The 20334-nt window shown below is 37.7% G+C and overlaps 1 protein-coding gene across 1 annotated transcript in view; it reads right to left on the bottom strand.

Moving 5' to 3' along the window:
• Positions 1–20334, bottom strand: part of IPCEF1 (interaction protein for cytohesin exchange factors 1) — a 164849-nt gene that overhangs the window by 105135 nt on the left and 39380 nt on the right. The window contains exon 2 of the mRNA XM_036872212.1: positions 13928–13971. Within this exon, the coding sequence (XP_036728107.1) occupies positions 13928–13971 (44 nt within the window). The remainder of the gene's footprint in view (positions 1–13927; positions 13972–20334) is intronic.

Here is a 20334-nt window from a genome sequence, read left to right as displayed (position 1 = left end):
GGTCTGTGTCCCAGCATGCCCTTAGGGCTCTGGCAAGGGGGCAGGGCCCTGCCGATCCACCTCCGGGCAGTAGCCAGGCGCTGCCCCATGTGCGCCCTGTGCCCATTGCTCCCAACCGAGGCGCTTTCCCTTCACCATCTAGTGAGGTCGACCAGATGCCCAGAGACCACCAGAACTCATCTCTGTGGGGTTGATTTTGTTTCGCAACTGTCTTAAATTCCACAGCGCCAGCCCAGTAAGTGATTGATCCGACCAGCCCTCCAGAATCGGGCTAGCACACTGACTTCTGGCTCTTCCAATTATTTATAAAGGTAGGGGCCCTGCAAAATATGTTTTCACACCTCCCAACACACACACACACACACACACACACACACACACACACACACATGCATGCCATAGTAGCAGCTTCGTGCACCAATGCAGATAAAACCTGCAAGGAACCTGCCTCCTAGACCAGTGACAGATCCAAGGCACTTCTAGGAGCCAGTCATTCTAAGATCTAAACTAGCTGTGTGCTTAGGTTGGATTTAAAAGATTTGTGATGGAAACACAAGGAAGCTCTCCACCGATTTGTACTAGCCCCAGGGTGCTCCATCAAGTAGGGACAGGGCCACCAGGCCTATGACGAGACCACAGGCAGCACTGGTGGCCCCCAGGCAAGGCATCAGTTATTAGGGCAACAACAGTCTGTCCCATAAGCACACCCTGGTTGTCTACAATGGCAGCCCCTGAGTAACAACACCTGATTCATAAGTTCACTTCACTCCAGCCTGTGTGGGGTGAGAGCAGATACAATGCACTAAGATGGGCCGGACAAGAATGGCAAATGATCACCCTTACCTTTGAGCCATTTGCAGCCCTAAATTTCTCCACATGAGTTATAGTCATATTTTTGCTTTCTGGAAGAGAGTATATGTTTCTGCCTGTGAAATCCAGACTGTGTGGGGTGAGAGCAGATACAATGCACTAAGATGGGCCGGACAAGAATGGCAAATGATCACCCTTACCTTTGAGCCATTTGCAGCCCTAAATTTCTCCACATGAGTTATAGTCATATTTTTGCTTTCTGGAAGAGAGTATATGTTTCTGCCTGTGAACTCCAGACTGTGTTCACACTGCTCCGAGGCAGCCCATCATTTTAATTCAGCTTTGCCAAACAACCTTCCATTGAACCCTCTTTTCACCAAAAGGAATAGGTGTACCCCGGGCAGCAGTGGCCTCTGCTACAGGACCATTGCAGGCTAGAAGGAAGCCAGAAAAAGAAGAACTATTACAAAGCTGCCTGTTGTTTGCACCCATTGCTCTGGAGATGGAGCAAAAATTCCCCTTTTTTCTGGCTAGCTCTTTCTTGGGAAATATCACTTTGATGGGCCTTATGATTTTGCAAAATTAGTGCCCAAGGCCCTGTCCGACAGGAGAAGTAGTGACCATTAGGAGCTAACCTGCTGTGCATCATAATAGGAAAGGCTGCCTTTACCAAGAAGAGGGCGACTTCTCTTGCAAGCTCTTACAATGATACTCGGCAGAATTATCGCAAATTATTTGTAGTCTTCACATCAACTCTGTAATTTTTTTCTTTTTTCTTTTTCTTTTTTTTTTTTGGCCACACCATGCGGCATGTGGGATCTTAGTTCCCCAACCAGGGAGCGAACCCTCGCCCCCTGCATTGGAAGCGTGGAGTCTTAACCACTGGACCGCCAGGGAAGTCCCAACTCTGTAAAGTAATATTACCTATACTTTTACAAGTAAAGAAACTGACATACAGAGCAGATAGACTAGCTACTTTACACAGCTAGCAAGTCATAAAGTCAGAATTCAAGCCTTCAGACCCCAAGCTCAGGGTCCTTTGGACACTAACAGTGTTGCCTCTTATAATAATGTTTGCCTTTTCAACTTCTCCCTAGCAGCACGCTTAATTTTTCTGCAAACAGTAAATCTCATCACATTCTTACAGAATGAATTGAGTCCCATAATTCTTGTAGACACTGCAGACCAGGCATACAGTAGGCACCTAATAAATATCTGTTGATTTATATTGACCCTGCCCGTACTTTAGGACAAGTTAGAGAAGGTAAACAATTTACCAAATTTGAACAATTCAGAGAAGCCTTATGTGACTTACCACAGTTGATATCTTTTACTCAAAGGGCTACATATGGGACCACAGATCAGCTGCCACTGGGTGATTTTGAAGGATCTGATCCACAAGGAATATAGTTTCTGGAAAGAGACATTGGAGAGCCAAATGCAGCTTGTTTTGGAATTGAGCACCCTTGCCAAGGCTTCATTCATAAATAATGTAGGGCTAACTTCCTGGTCGCAATCCTAAGTGGGCAGGCTACCTGTATCAGGTTGCCGACAACCCGGATGCAAGTACCTGAATTCTGTGTCTGCTGACAATTCCTGGTTAATGTCTCAAAATTTTTTAAAGCAAGAATGAGAGCTCTAGCCAAGATACATCTATTTATTAAAGAAGACCTGTTAAATTAAAGCCATTCTTAAATACCCCAAAACTGAGACATTTGTTGACACAATCCATGTAAACTATTGCCTTCAGAAATAGATTAGCTTTCTCTGGAATTATAACATGTATGCAAAGAGACACCTAGTGGACAAACATGTAAGTACACTGTTTAGCTTGAGACCAAAGACTGAAAGATCATTCTGAAAGCTCATTCTCACTCCTGCTTTTGATTTCAATAGAGCATTTTTTAAAACTACTAGAATCATAAAGCTGGAAATCTAAGCTTTACAAAAGACTATTTTGTGTTTATTTCTAAAGGAAATTTTTGCTCTTTACTGTTTTTAAATTAGATTATCATACTGCATAAAGTCTTGAGAAGTTACACAAAAATTAGAGTAGAATGTAATTGGCCAGCCACTTGAGTTCACCTTTCTCTGAACTCGTGTGTGCTTATTTTTTTGTTTCCATCTCTTTATAGACTTTGCGTATGAGATTTTCCATTTGTCTTTGGGTTGTTTTATTCTTGCTTTTAAGTAAGTAAAGCCAAAGACTTTTTTTCCAGCCAGTTTCCTGTGGTCCGCCCAGCTTCCGGTGACCTGCCTGCTCTCTTCATTTTGTACTTTCTCACCCACACCTCACCTACACACTGTTTTATACCCATCTTCTCACATTCAGCTTACATCTGCACCTGCCACCCTCCCACTGCCCTAGATGACTTTAACCTCAAAAGTCTGTCATCACAAGAAAACAAGGAATTATTTATTTTTTCCTGACACCATTTTACAGAAATTTGGCCATGTCAAATGTTTAGAGGAGAAAGGTATTTTAAATTAAATAGATAAGTTTAATTTCAATGTGTATGAACTCACGGACTCCAACTCGTAGAATTTTAAATCTGAAAGAGAAACACTTGTTCTCAGGGAAGCCAGATTACATTTACAAAGTCCAGTTACTCTGAGACTGCTGGGCCAGGAAAAGCCAAGCCATGTGGAGAGTCCCAGGAGAACAAAGTGCTAGGAGAAGGAGGAGCTAAGGAACACAGATGTGTGGATGAAAATGTGATCTTGGAAGCGGATCCTTCTGTCCCAACCACTCCAGCTAAAACCACATGAATCAGAGAAGAACTGCCAAGCCAAGCTCTTCTCAAATTCTGTCCTGGGCAAAACAAAGAGGTCCTCACCCTACCATTTTCAGTAAGTAAGGTGGTCCTTCTTTCTTCCATCACATATTTGGTGGTAATATGTTGAAACCTTTTCTTGGATATTAGGAATAAACCAAAGATGCTGAACATTGTATCAGAAGAGCTCATTAAAAAATAGTAAGAATTACAATAATTAAAAAATAAGAAATTAAGTTTGTCAATATTTTCAGATGATATGATTTTACATATGGAAAAGAATCTACATGTGAATTATTTAAACTAAAAAGTGGATATAGAAGGGTTGCTAGATACCTGCCCAATACGTAAAAATCAATAACTTTTCTACACGCCAGCAACAGATAGCATGAAAATAAAATTTATAAGAAGATACAAATATAACAACATCATTAAATTCCAAATACATTAGAATGACTCTAATAAAAGACATGTAATACTTCTATGAAGAAATCTATAAAACATTATTGAAAGAAATTAAAGAAGATCTAAACAAATGGAAGGATATGTCATATTCATTAATTAGAGGACTCAAGATTGCAAAGATGGGGCTTCCCTGGTGGCGCAGTGGTTAGGAATCTGCCTGTCAGTGCAGGGCACACGGGTTCGAGCCCTGGTCCGGGAAGATCCCACAGGCCGTGGAGCAACTAAGCCCGTGCGCCACAACTACTGAGCCTGAGCTCTACAGCCCACAAACCACAACTACTGAGCCTACGTGCCACAACTACTGAAGTCCACACTCCTAGAGCCCGTGCTCTGCAACAAGAGAAGACACCACAATGAGAAGCCCACGCACCACAACAAAGAGTAGCCCCCGCTCGCCACAACTAGAGAAAGCCTGCGCACAGCAACGAAGACCCAACACAGCCAAAAAATAAAATAATTAGTAAATTTTTAAAAAAAGACTGTAAAGATGACTATGGTTAGTGCTTTTTCTTTGCTGTTAATTTTATTATCCTATGGCCATAAGGATATTATCTTACCTTTTCTTCTAGAACTTCTGTTGTTTTGCCTTTCATTTTAGATCTATAATCTACTTGCAATTGACCTTTGATTCTGGTTTCAAATAAGGGTTAATTTCCATTTTTAAAATTAATAACCAATTGTCTCAGTATCATTTATTGAAAATACTGTCATTTCCCCATTGGTTCTAATCATAAAGGAAAAACTTGATAAATTGGAACCCACTAAAATTAAGAATTTCCGTTTACCAAAAGACAACAGTAGGGATTGTAAAAGCAAGTAAATGAATGAGAAAAGATATGTGCAGTACATATAACCTATACAAGGCTATATACCAGAATGCATAAAGAATTTCTATAAATCAGTCAGAAACAGACAGAAAAACCCAAGAGAAAAATGAGAAAAGACTTAAGAGCCATTTCACAAAGGAGGATATCAATTAGCCAATATATGTATGAAAAGGTGCTTAACCTCATTACCATTCAATGAAATGCAAGGTAAAACTGTAAAGAAACATCATTAAACACTGGCCAAAATCATGATATTTTAGAAGACTGACAATAACAAGTACATTGTAGAGTCAAAGAAAACACTCAAACACTGCTGTAGAGAGCATAAATTAGGACAACCATTTTGGAAAACTGTTTGGCAAAATCTGCTAAAGCTGACCACATGCATAGCCTATGACCCATAAATTTTACTCGTAAGTGTACATGCATCAGATATGCACGCACATGTACACTGAAAACATGTATAATATGTTTCTAGCAGCTTTATTAATAATAGAGAGAATGTTAAAAAATAATCCAAATGTCCATAAACAGGAAAGTGGATAAATAAATTGTGGATTAGTCATACAATGGAATACTACTTAGCAATAAAAAAGGGGAAACTCCTTATCTCACAGTCATATAATATTGAGAGAAAGAAACCAGACACCAAAGAATATACACTGTATAATTCTGTTTATATAAAATAATAAAACTGGCAAAACTAGACCTCAGTGTTTAGCAAAGTACACCTAGGTCATTAAATTATACAGGAATGCAAGGCAGTAATTACCACAAATGGCAGGAGAGTGGTTACCTTTAAGGGAAGGCAGGGATTATTTATTAGAAGAGGCCAAGAGGGGATTCGGGGTATCCCAACAGTATCCAATTTCTTGACTCAAGTAGTAGTTACAAGAATTTTTGCTTTGTGATAAAGCATCAAGCTATTCAAATTAGTTTTGTGCACTCTTCTCTAGGAATATTATATTTAACATAATATACATTATATTTCAAAATAAAATTTATTTTAAAAAGTAAGATTTAGCAATATGTTATCTAAAAGAAGAAAAACAGAAAACAAAAGGATATGAAATGTTAAAATTTAAAAGATGGAAACAAATATCCAGACAAACATGAACAAAAAGAAAGCTGTGATGACAATTTTAATATCTGAAAATATAAAATTCATGGTAAATATACATATATATTTATAACAAAAAATAAATTCAGAAAATATAACCTTCATAGACATATAAATATATTGCCTCAAGCAACCACAACTCATAGAACTGGAAAGAGAAATATATAACTTGACAATTATAGTTGAAGATTATAGCACACATCTCTCAGATATCAATAGCTTAAGCAGACAATAAATAAACAGAAATGTAGATGACCCAAATGACACAAATTAGTAAATTTAGATACACAGAACTCTATACTTGAGAAACAGAATAAACTCTCATTTTCAGCACACATGGTATATTGTCAAAAATTGACAAAAGTACTGTATTACAAAGGAAGTCTTGATAAATTTCACAGAACCAGTTTAACACAGATTATGTTCTCTGGCTGTAATGCATTAATTATAGAAATTAATAATGAAAACATAGCTTTAAATAGTCTACATGTCTGGAAACTAAATCTTGCACTACTAAAACAATTGGATAGATAATCAACAAGCGCCTGTGTATAGCACAGGGAACTCCACTCGATATTTTATAATAACCTATGTGGGAAAAGAATCTAAAAAAGAATGGATATATGTACATGTATAACTGAACCACTTTGCTGTACACCTGAAACTAACACAACATTGTAAATCAACTATACCCCAATATAAAATAAAAATTTAAATTTTAAAAATGAATTAAGGAAATCAAATGGGAAATATTTAAAATTTATCACCATTGAAAACACTACATATCAAAAAAGTTTTAGGAAACACAGCTAAAGCATTTTTCAAAGGAAAATTTATACTTTAAATGCATTTATCAAAAAAAGAAGGAATGAAAACAAATAAGTTAAGAGCTTAACACATGAAACTAGAAAAATAGCAAAATAACAAACCCAAGGAAGAAATAGTAAAAATAAAGGCAGAAATCAATAAAATAGAAAAATATAGAGAAGATTAATAAAACATAAAGCTAATTCTTTGAACAAAAATTAATAAAGTAGAACTCAAGCAAGACTGGTAAAGTAGGAAAAACTAGATACAAAATAAAAACTTCTAAAAAAAAACCAAACAAACAACAACAAAAAAAAACTTCTGAGTTATAACTCTTAACCTGCCAATTATTCAGCCTGAAACTGTTAACATCAAACACTTTCATTTGGATGCAGGTAAATAGTTAAGAAAAAATCTAATATAGAGAGATTACCCAATTATCCATCTTGCAACCTGCTCTCTTGAAAGAAATAAAACATTCTTTGCCAAAGTCTAACATTTTTTCACACATTGATCAGTGGGAGTAAAAATCTAATTGAAAATGAAATAAATTATTCATAAAATCAGAGAAAATTATTTTCCCCATAATTTTTTCCAGGCAAAATTACTTAACATTTAAAAACTAATTATAACATATCGGACTACTGTATACATGCAAAATTCAGAATCAAACAAATTGGAAAATTACTGTCAGGTTTCAGATCTGCTGCTTTCTTCCACCTATTAATCTTAGGCCCTTTTAATACAGACCCCCATTTCTCAAAGCTCACTAGAAGAATCTTTTATTGGTTATTTATTAATTTTTGTCTGACCAGCTCCTTTTACTTCAAGGAGTTGCCTCTTCCCCTCCTTGAGGCACTGTCAATCATATGGTCCCACATTCCCCCAAACAGGAGCAAGTATATGGCTTAGGTTTGCCAATCATTCATTCGTTCATCAGATATGTATTGGCTGACAGTTTTATAGCTTGAAGATACAGTATTGAACACAATAGATAAAACCTCCTGCCCTCATGGGGCCTACATTTCATGGGGATAGACAAATAATTAATAAGATAAGTAAGTAAAATAAATGGTATATTAGATTGAGATGAATGGGGAAAAATAAAATAGGGGAGAGCATTATAGAGGGTTGTGATTTTTAAATGGGTGGATAGAAATGGACTCACTAAATAGCCAATATTAGGGTAAAGACCTGATAGAGGTGAAGAAATAGCCTATGGCTATCCAAGGGTGAAGCAGCCCACTTTGGGGAACGGCCAACGCAGTGGCTCCAGAGTGGGACTGGGAACGTGTCTGGCATGTGTGAGGCGTAACATGGAGGCCAGCATGGCTGAGGCTGAGGGAGCAACGGAAGGAGAGTGGCAGCAGATGAGGTCAGAGGGGTCATGGGAAGTCAGATCATGCAGATCTTGGTGGTCTTCTTTTTTTTTGAGTTAGGAATTAATATTATTTTTATTTTAAAGTCAAGGAGAGATTTGAATTGAGAATTATGTAAATTATTTAAGGTCATACAGCTAGTAGGTGAGAGAGCCAGGTCTGAACTAAGGTCATGTAGACTAACAAAGAGCAACTGATTCTCTTTTATTAACATCACTGATATAAATCTACCTCTTTTTCACTCTCACTGCTCCAAAGTGTAGTTCAGCCCATCATCACTTGGCCTAGACCACTTTAGTGGATCTCCCTTATCTTGGTTTGTATGTCTCCATTTCATCTTTAATACTGCTACCAGATAAATCTTTCTACGATCTGATCACTTTACTTGTCAATTAAAAACGCTTCAAAGGTGTCTCATTAACTATATGACGTGCTGCAAATTTGTCAATGTGGCCCTCCATAAGCTACATCCTTCCTCTCTCTTGTATCCTCTCTTAGATCTTGGTGGTCTCTTAGGCAATGGTTGAAGACTCTAGCTTCCCTTGAATCTTTCCGGGCAAGCTTCGTAGGGTTTTGATCTGACAAACACATTAACAGCTCTGGCTCTAGCAAAGAGACTGACGGGAGCAAGGATATAAATTGAGAAACCAGTTAAGAGGCTCCCACAGTCATCCCGAGAAGATGTGAGAATGTCTTGAGCCAGAGTAGAAGCAGTAGAGGTGATAAGAAATAGATGAATTAAAGTACTTATCCTTTTCGACACAATGACCAATTCAGAAAGGAGTACATGAACCTACTCAGGCTAATCAGGAAATTCTGCCTAGAGAATTAGGAAAAAGACTAGTCCTTTTTTCTGGGATTTTAGTCATAAGTGCAATGCAAACCCGGCGCTAGCAGTGGCCATCTTGGTTACCTGGTGGAGAGAATAGAGAATGAAACCAAAATAGTGGGAATCAGAGCTCAGAGAGAGAGGGAAAAAAATAATCTTCTTATGCCACAAAATGCTGAATCAGACATATTTTAAAAGATGTACACTTGAATATGTCTTGTGAAATTTCAGAATTTCGAAGGTATGCAGAGAGGATTAAAAAGGTATTATCTACAAAGAAACAAGAATAAGAATGACATCAGATTTCTCATATGCAACATGGAATGTCAAAGATGTTGGAGCAGTACCTTGAAAGTTCTAAATGAAAATAAATTTTCTACATAAAATTCAATATCCAATCAAACACACAATCAATCATGAGGTCCAAAATACCTTCTCAGGGAGAGACCTGAAAGATGGCGGAGGAGTAAGACGTGGAGATCACCTTCCTCCCCACAAATACATCAGAAATACATCTACATGTGGAACAACTCCTACAGACACCTACTGAAAGCTGGCAGAAGACTTCAGACTTCCCAAAAGGCAAGAAACTACCCACGTACCTGGGTAGGGCAAAAGAAAAAAGAAAAAACAGAGACAAAAGAATAGGGACAGGACATGCACCTCTGGGAGGGAGCTGTGAAGGAGGAAAGGTTTCCACACACTAGAAGCCCCTTTGCGGGCGGAGACTGTGGGAGGTGGAGGAGGGAAACCCCAAAGTTAGCAGAAGGAAAGAAATCATAAAGATCAGGTCAGAAATAAATGAAAAAGAGATGAAGGAAACGATAGCAAAGATCAATAAAACTAAAAGCATGTTCTTTGAGAAGATAAACAAAATTGATAAACCATTAGCCAGACTCATCAAGAAAAAAATGGTGAAGACTCAAATCAATAGAATTCGAAACGAAAAAGGAGAAGTAATAAGTGACACTGCAGAAATACAAAGGATCATAAGAGATTACTACAATCAGCTATGTGCCAATAAAATGGACAACCTGGAAGAAATGGACAAATTCTTAGAAAAGCTCAACCTGCTGAGACTGAACCAGGAAGAAATAGAAAATATAAACAGACCAATCACAAGCACTGAAATTGAGACTGTGATTAAAAATCTTCCAGCAAACAAAAGGCCAAGACCAGATGGCTTCACAGGCAAATTCTATCAAACATTTAAAGAACAGCTAACACTTATCCTTCTCAAACTCTTCCAAAATACAGCAGAGGAGGGACACTCCCAAACTCATTCTACGAGGTCACCATCACTCTGATACCAAAACCAGACAAAGATGTCACAAAAAAAGAAAACTACAGGCTAATATCACTGATGAACATAGATGCAAAAGTCTTCAACAAAATACTAGCAAACAGAATCCAAAGGCACATTAAAAGGATCATACACCATGATCAAGGGGGTTTACCCCAGGAATGCAAGGATTCTTCAGTATATGCAAATCAGTCAATGTGATACACCATATTAACAAATTGAAGGAGAAAAACCATATTATCATCTCAATAGATGCAGAAAAAGCTTTCAACAAAATTCAACACCCATTTATGATAAAAAAAACCTCCAGAAAGTAGGCATAGAGGGAACTTTTCTCAACATAATAAAGGCCATATATGACAAACCCACAGCCAACATCGTCCTCAATGGTGAAAAACTGAAACCATTTTGACTAAGATCAGGAAAAGACAAGGTAGCCCACTCTCACCACTATTACTTAACATTGTTTTGGAAGTTTTAGCCACAGCAATCAGAGAAGAAAAACAGATAAGAGGAATCCAAATCAGAAAAGAAGTAAAGCTGTCACTGTTTGCAGATGACATGATACTATACATAGAGAATCCTAAAGATGCTACCAGAAAGCTACTAGAGGTAATCAATGAATCTGGTAAAGTAGCAGGATACAAAATTAATGCACAGAAGTCTTTTGCATTCCTATACACTAATGATGAAAAATCTCAAAGAGAAATTAACGAAACACTCCCATTTACCCTTGCAACAAAAAAAATAAAATACCTAGGAATAAACTTACCTAAGGAGACAAAAGACAAAAGTTTTCGGTATGCAGAAAACTATAAGACACTGATGAAAGAAATTAAAGATGATACAAACAGATGGAGAGATATACCACGTTCTTGGATTGGAGGAATCAACATTGTGAAAACGACTCTACTACCCAAAGCAATCTACAGATTCAATGCAATCCCTATCAAACGACCAAAGGCATTTTTCACAGAACTAGAACAAAAGATTGCTCAATTTGTATGGAAACACAAAAGACCCCGAATAGCCAAAGCAATCTTGAGAAAGAAAAACGGAGCTGGAGGAATCAGGCTCTTGGACTTCAGACTATACTACAAAGCTACACTAATCAAGACAATATGGTACTGGCACAAAAACAGAAATGTAGATCAATGGAACAGGATAGAAAGCCCAGAGATAACCCACACACATATGGTCACCTTATTTTTGATAAAGGAGGCAAGAATATACAATGGAGAAAAGAGAGCCTCTTCAATAAGTGGTGCTGGGAAAACTGGGCAGCTGCATGTAAAAGAGTGAAATTAGAACACTCCCTAACACCATACACAAAAATAAACTCAAAATGGATTAAAGACCTAAATGTAAGGCCAGACACTATAAAACTCTTAGAGGAAAACATAGGAAGAACACTCTTTGACATAAATCACAGCAAGATCCTTTTTGACCCACCTCCTAGAGTAATGGAGATAAAAACAAAAATAAACAAATGGGACCTAATGAAACTTAAAAGCTTTTGCACAGCAAGGGAAACCATAACAAGACAAAAAGACAACCCTCAGAATGGGAGAAAATATTTGCAAATGAAGCGACTGACAATGGATTCATCTCCAAAGTTTACAAGCAGCTCATGCAGCTCAATATCAAAAAAAAAAAAAAAAAAAAAAAACCCAGTCAAAAAATGGGTAGAAGACCTAAACAGACATTTCTCCAAAGAAGATATACAGATTGCCAACAAACACATGACAGGATGCTCAGCATCACTAATCGTTAGAGAAATGCAAATCAAAACTAGAATGAGGTATCATCACTGCACACCAGTCAGAATGGCCTTCATCAAAACATCTACAAACAATAAATACTATAGAGGGTGTGGAGAAAAGGGAACCCTCTTGCATTGTTTGTGGGAATGTAAATTGATACAGCCACTATGGAGAACCGTATGGAGGTTCCTTCAAAAACTAAAAATAGAACTACCATACGACCCAGCAATCCCACTACTGGGCATATACCTTGAGAAAACCATAATTCAAAAAGAGTCATGTACCACAATGTTCATTACAGCTCTATTTACAATAGCCAGGACATGGAAGCAACCTAAGTGTCCATCGACAGATAAATGGATAAAGAAGATTTGGCACAAATATACAGTGGAATATTAGTCAGCCATAAAAAGAAACGAAATTGAGTTATTTGTAGTGAGGTGGATGGACCTAGAGTCTGTTATACAGAGCAAAGTAAGTCAGAAGGAGAAAAACAAATACCATATGCTAACACATATATATGGAATCTAAAAAAAAAAAAAAAAAGATTCTGATGAACCTAGGGACAGGACAGGAATAAAGACTCAGACGTAGAGAATGGACTTGAGGACACGGGGAGGTGGAAGGGTAAGCTGGGACGAAGTGAGAGAGTGGCATGGACATATATACACTACCAAATGTAAAATAGCTAGCTAGTGGGAAGCAGCCACGTAGCACAGGGAGATCAGCTCGGTGCTTTGTGACCACCTAGAGGGGTGGGATAGGGAGGGTGGGAGGGAGACGCAAGATGGAGGAGATATGGGGATATATGTATATGTATAGCTGATTCACTTAGTTATAAAGCAGAAACTAACACACCATTGTAAAGCAATTATACTTCTATAAAGATATTTTTTTTTAAAAATGATGGTGACTAATGGGTCATGAGTAACAATGTTTCAAAGGCAGTTGCAAGGTAATTGGAAGTGGTAGAAAGTACATACTGGGGAGAAAAGTGATTATTATTACTATTGTTTCTTTGCTTCATAGAAAAATAATAGCTCTTGAATTAATATACTAATATTTTCTGAAAAATTACTACTATTTCATTATATCCATGGAGTCACAAAAGAAGGTATTCTTGATAGATAGCTGTGAAAAGAATGCTTCTCTTGTATTCTCTGGCAAGTTATAAGCAGAGTTAAACTAAACCAGAGATGGGTGTCCCAGTGAGGAACTAAGACATTCTTTTTGAATCATTTTATAAACAGGAAATTAAAGGAATAATGAGAAAAATTAGATATATATTTGTAGAACTCCAGTCTTACCTAGATCATTAGGGATGAACTTTAAAGATGAGAACATCTTAAGATTATTTTACTTTTATATTGATATAATAATTACTAAATATAAATATTTCATTATAGTCTTTAGTAAATTTATATTAGTAAATGCCTCATTTCTAGAACTTTCAATTTACATATGGGCATCTAAACCCATAGTTGCTTATAAAATAGATTCTTCACATAATTATAGTTCTATGGTACTTGGACAGTTTGGTATGTCCCTGACAACTAAGGGGCTCAAACAAGATAATTCCGTAAATAAATTGCTTTACTAAACAACTCTCCTACTGAAATGTAATTGCCGTCAAGAATCCGTTTTCAAGGGAAATCCAGAGGATCAAATACAGTTGGTTATTTATGAATACCATTAGCTTCTCTCTGCATTAATCCTAGCCTAGGGGTAAATATACCTAGGCTATTATAATTTGGTTCACAGATTAGAATAACAAAGTGGAGTATGGGCCGTTCAGGTCATGAATATCACCAAAAGAAAGAATTCGTTTTGAAGAGTTCTCAATTACATACCAAAAAGCTATGAACTTCCTTGTTCCAGTTCTGTTGCTTCTGATCTGTACAAGAAAAAGACAAGAAAGAGGTCATCAGAATTCTGCCAGGACTCAACTGCCTGGGAAGAAGTCAGAGTCCTACCACATCAACCCCAAGAAGAGGCAGCAAAATAGTAACTTGCTCATCATAATAATTACCCAGTGTCTCTCCTGGAGAGTGAGACAGAAAGTTGTATCTCATAGAAAATAGGAAAACTTGGGTAGTAAGCTAGCAGGAAATCACTAAACTGAGATTCCCCCAGAATTGAACGTTTTCTAAAAGATAAAATGAAAATAATATTCTAATCTCTTGAACATTCCTCAAAATACATTTCCACTTTTCCTTTTTTTTTAATTTTTATTTTTTATTGAAGTATAATTAATTTACAACGTTTCAGGCGTACAGCAAAGAGATTCAGTTATAGTATAGATACATATTATGGTTTTTTATTGAAGTATAGTTGATTTACAATGTTGTGTTAGTTTCAGGTGTACAGCAAAGTGATTCAGTTATACCTATATAAATATCTATTCTTTTTTAGATTCTCTTCCCACATAGGTTATTATAGAATATTGAGCAGAGTTCCCTGTGCTATACACTAGGTCCTTGTTGGTTATCTATTTTATATATGGTAATGTGCACATTTTAATCCGAAGCTCCTAATTAATTCCTCCCCCCTTCCCCTTTGGTAAACATAAGTTTGCTTTCTATGTCTGTGAGACTATTTCTGGTTTGTAAGTAAGTTCATATGTATCTTTTTTTTATATTCCACATATAAGCATTATCATATGATATTTATCTTTCTCTATCTGACTTCGCTTAGTATGATAATCTCTAGGTCCATCCACATTGCTGTAAATGGCATTATTTCATTCGTTTTTATGGCTGAGTGAGGTAGGGTTTTTTTTTAAGGGTTTTTTGATGTGGACCATTTTTAAAGTCTTTACTGAATTTGTTACAATATTGCTTCTGTTTTATGTTTTGGTTTTTTGGCCACAAGGCATGTGAGATCTTAGCTCCCTGACCAGGGATTGAACCCGCAACCTCTGCATTGGAAGGCGAAGTCTTAACCACTGGACCGCCAGGGAAGTCCCAAGGTAGGTATTTTTAATCATCTTTTCTTTTTGGATGGAAATCTATCCAAGTGTATATAACCAGTAAGACTACTTCTGTGGCCAAAATTTAAGTATAAAGATACTGTAAATATCATACTGCAGTAAAAAGCCCTCTATGTTCATGTCAAATACATCTAGACATCTTTTTTTCTCTCCTACAACCTGCACTCCACATTGTTCACACTGTGTGGCTTAAAGTTCCAGTTTTGTTACTTTAAATTGAAAAGTAATGTGACATTATGTTTTATCTAAATATTTTCCAACTATAATGATTTGAAATTATAATAGTTCACCAGAAGCAATGTAAAAGTAGATGAATGTTAGCTGTATTGGACGCCAAGTCATTGACTTCTGTTCATGTTTGTCTTTGCACTTAGTGTACCTAGTAATAAACCAGCTCTTTCTTTCTCCCCGGAACAAGATTTCTACTTCCCAAAACAGTGAAAACAGCATTGTTTCACGTTGTAGTAATTAGCATTTGTACAAGAACTTCACAGTATATTAAATCCGTTTTAAAATTTTTCTTTTTACTGTTGGACCTCACAGTCCTGGTATTGTTTAGTTGAGGGCCAAATCAAGAAAATTTGGGGTGTCAGTGTATGTAACTTGATCACAGCCAGCAGAATCAATCTCTAACTAGACATTCCAGCCAGAAAGAGTGCAAAGAAGTTTTCCCATCCTCTAAGTCAAGAGAACTGACAGGGGTAAAAAGCCAGACAACTTTTATAGTGATACTGAAATTTAAAAAGCAATGCCACCCACGTCCAGGTAAATGTGACTGCAGATGCTTATCTGGGTGGTATTCAGACTCAGATTACTATCTAAATCATTTCGAGCTTGGGAAGATCTTGAAGAAATTGGGTGCTATTTTCCACTGATTAAAACCACTTTACCACCTGCAGAAAGCCTCATGCTGAGAGGACAGATCAAGATCTGTTGACTCTAACACCCATGCACAATTTCTCTAACACTCAATGATTTGAATATCTCATTTCAAAGGAAAAGAGTAATTTCAAATGCCTGAATAATGAGAGTGATAGTCTTGTCCTGGTCCAGTGCACAGTTTCATAAGGAAGCAGAAGCAGAATCCTGAAAATACCCAAAGCAGGAACAAAAGGAACAAAATTCTCTTTTCAACTTTGACAGAGTTCTGCAAGTGTAACATCATTTTCTTTTGAGGAAAGAAAAATCTATAGCCCCTCAAAAGGAAAATCTATATCTTAGCCCTAGGAAAAGCATTATTCTTCTCCATTTGAATTCATTTTCTAGGCCAAACACAGTAAAGAAAGCTGCATTTGAAGACTATGCCTTGAATACATAAATTGTAGCCAGACAGAAAGAGTGATGAAAAATGTTTCAGCGGTGAAGTCTTTAATAGAACATGTATCATTCATTTTGTGCCCCACCAACCTCAACAGACTCCTATTGTCTTCAAATAACAATAAGAGAAGCTGCCTGCAGTTAATTTAATCATTGTAATTTCCTAATAAAGACTGATGTCTATTGAAAATTATTCCAATTATGTCTTTAAAAATGAGTTCAAAACTGTTAAAATTACTACCTTAAATACTACATTAACCTCTACCAAGTGTTATTAGTTATTCCCACGATCTTCTTAGAGAAAAAAAATGACATTCGTGCCTAATTTTTTTATTCAGTAAAAATTCAACTTGGAGATGCCACAATCATTTTTAAAACTTTGCTCAAGTTCAATCTACTTAAGGTGTAATCTAACCTTTTTCTATTACATCCCGAGAAGTAATTTCTCCGATTAAAAACAAAAACACTGCCAAAATCCATTTTATTGCATCACATAAAATCAAACTATGCAACCGCTTGAAAATAAGTAGAAGATAAGCAGAGAGAAGGGATCTCACAAAAGCAACAATGATGAAAATAACAATAGCCAACATTTATTAAACCCTGTTTATCACTTTGTTCGTGCTGGCATATGCTAAATGCTGTACACGCATTAATCATTTAGTGTTCACAACTCTGTGAAGTTGGTGCTGTCTTTATTCCCATTTTACAGATGAAGACGACTGCCCTGAAAGATGCAGCTCTGGCTGGCATCCTCTGCTCTGCGGACAGCTGCCACCCCACTGCTCATCAGAGGCTGCCTGCACTACCCCCAACCTCCTCTAGACACGCCCCCCAACACACACACACACACACACACACACTCACACACACACACACACACACACACCTGTTTCTGATCAGTACTTCTATGAGGACTCTCCACAGTGACATATGCTTTCCTTTGACCGTATTTCTCTCCCTCCAGAACCCACAGACACCCTAGAAGAGTGATTGTGCAGGGAGGGGTAGAGAACAGGGAGGACCTGGGTCAGGAACCTCTGCACCCACAGCCCTGCTTCCTCCCATGCTGCCAGACTTCCCTCATCTTAGCTTTTGCCAGGCACCCAGGGCTCTCCCTCTAATCCAGGTCCTTTTGGAAGCCTTCTGTCCATCAGTCAGGTCTGCCATGTCTAAACCAAAACTGCAGATGAGTTTAGCCCCTCTTTCCCAGGGTTCTTGGACCCCATGCAGTGCACCTGGTCATGCCTCTGAGTCCTTTCTGAAGCTACTTGGCTCTTCACCAAATGCTCTCAGCCAGCCAGGAGTGACCCTGCTGTGACATGCACACGTGCATTAGCGGTTGGTTGGCTGCAGCCTAACTTTGCCAGTTGTGTTGGCCAACTCTCATCCTGACACGGTTCAAGAGACTACATTCCAAATGATTAGCTGCATGAAGGAGGTAAAGTTCATGACTCTCCAACTTTTCTGTGCTTTGATTATTGATGTGCTGTAAACTCTATGTACATTTGATGAGAATGAAGGGAAGCACGGGGAGAAAGAAAAGAAAGGGGAAGAGAGCAATTTGATGGTGTGTTACTGTAGGTCTTTGACCAGCCAGAGGGCGGCAGGAGGCCAGGCATGCGAGGCCAGGGAAAGAAGCTGCCACAGAAGAGGATATAAAGAGGACAGGCAAACACGAAACACAGAGGTCCCTTCTCAGCTTTACCATTCCCTATTCTGCTTCTCCCGGAAACCAAAATCACATACTTTACCTATGTCTGCCCTCCCTAAAGCTCCATCACACTCCCTAGAAACTCCCATGACTGCAGGTTCATTTGTGTCAACTTCCTGCACCTAGAAAGACTCCCCTTCTGTACCTCTCACTGACAAAAATGTGTATTCCGCCTAAAATGCTAATTCGTAAATATCAGCATGAGTGGTTTAAAGACAAAGGAACATTAAAGTAGAAGAGGCTGACAGAGACCTCCCACCCACCTCCCACCCACCGCCCGATGCTGGGAGGGGTGGAAGGATGGGATGCACATGCTAAATGCAGGTTATACAAGAAGATTTCCCCTTCTCTTCCCTATTGGTCTAGAGTCACTTCATTTCTAGTTGTTTGGTCCTTCTTGCAGGAGCAGACTCGTGATTCCCCAACCCTACCATAAGCATATTTTTAAACCCGAAGTTGACAGGCACGTCTGACACAGTGCCTATTATTGAGTGTTGGAAGGAACAAGGTGTCTTCAGGACCCTTGTTCACCATGTCCTTACTCCAAGGTTGGCTCTGCCAATAACTACAGCATCTATTCCACTTTTTAGAAAATGAAGATTTTGATATTAAAAAAATACATATTTGCATTGTTTTAAACTTTAAAATGCAAAAGAAAAAAAGTTAATGAAAGGAAACAAAAATCACCCATAAGCCCGAACTCCAGAGATACCCGCTCTGAACTTGTGTATTCCTGCTCCATTTTCTTGTATTCATTTGGAAAATTTGCAATGTAACAAGGGATATTCTATATATACAGCTTTGGGTCTACAAAGCCTAAACTTAGAGCTCTGCTTGAATGGGGATTAGAGCTAATATTTGAGCTACTTGACAAGTCACATTTAGATCTTTTAATCACAGCAGAGACCCTGACATTCCACTAACTTTATCAGGCATATATGAGATTTTGGACAGCACCCTAATGCTCTCAAGAGCATTCTTTTCTTATCTCAGTCGTTGAGCAGGAGGTCCTAGGGTACAGAATAATGTAAAAGTCCACATGGACATTTTCAGCATTTGAAACCAGCACATAAAGCACAGAAATGCTTTTGAGAACAAGACCAATAACTTATAAGGCTCAATGATTGGTGCCATCTCAAATATTCATTGTTTAACATTTCTGTGTTGTTCTGGGGAATAAAGCTACATAATGACAGAAAGCAAAGATTGTTTCACTCAAAATTCCCTGAAAAACGTGGGATTCAGGATCATCTGGCTCTATTTTAGAGAACTATAGAAAATTTTTCTTAGAAGAAACTTTGAGGTCATATTAGAAAACATATTACAATGATATTTCATATACACACCACTTTGATTTAACAATTTCTCAAATTGTCCCCAAAATATCTTTTTAAATTTGGTTTGTAGAGAACATCTTATTACTAACAAAGCAACTTTAAGCCGGCAGCTTAACTTTAACTTCCCAAACATTTCATGAGTTATTATAGTCAATTATATCATCTCCAATCAAGAAGATATTTTTATTTGTTCATTCAAGAAACAGACTGTGCCCAGTTAATTCAACTGGAAAAAATGACACAAACCCAAAGAGAGCAAAGGAAATAGAGGGTGGCCTTCCTTTAAAGAATGAAGAACCATTAAGGTTCTCTTCTCCTTTCGACAGAAAATGAGTAATTCTTACTAAGGTTACCAGCATCAGCCTCTCTCGCAAACACACACGTGTGTAATCAAAGGAAGAAAGACTGCCAGTGTTTCTATCTATTGCAGTATTCACCCCAAAAGTTCTCAGGAGATACTATTTCTTTCACAGTAAGGTTGTGAATCATCCCTGCCTTAAAATGCTATTGTCAGTGGTTCTCCTCCTGAAACCTTGAACAAGCAATCCACCCATGAGAGCTTCATGAACTTGGGTACCTGCTCTGTGCCCAACAGCAGGCAGAGTTCTATGCGGGGAGAAGAGACTAAGGAGGATGTAGAAAGCCTGGGTGAGCTGGGCAAGTCCACACTTACTGGTTTCACCTTGAACTGCAGGCCATACTTTCATTCAAAGAAAAGGTTCCATGACTTTTAAAAAAACGTTTTTTAATTCTTTTGAAAATTGTGAATCTATACTATTCTCATTATTCTATGCCTGAATAATTTATAAAATTCATAGTTGGATTACTACATAACAAATGAAAACCCATTTCTAGAATTATTGTTATAAATCAGTTGAAGCTAGTGCAGATGTATTTCGC

Source organism: Balaenoptera musculus, chromosome 12 (assembly GCF_009873245.2).
Source record: "Balaenoptera musculus isolate JJ_BM4_2016_0621 chromosome 12, mBalMus1.pri.v3, whole genome shotgun sequence".
In the NCBI taxonomy this organism is placed as follows: domain Eukaryota; kingdom Metazoa; phylum Chordata; class Mammalia; order Artiodactyla; family Balaenopteridae; genus Balaenoptera; species Balaenoptera musculus.
Note: the sequence above shows the minus strand (reverse complement) of the source record. Positions and strands in the feature narration are given on the sequence as shown.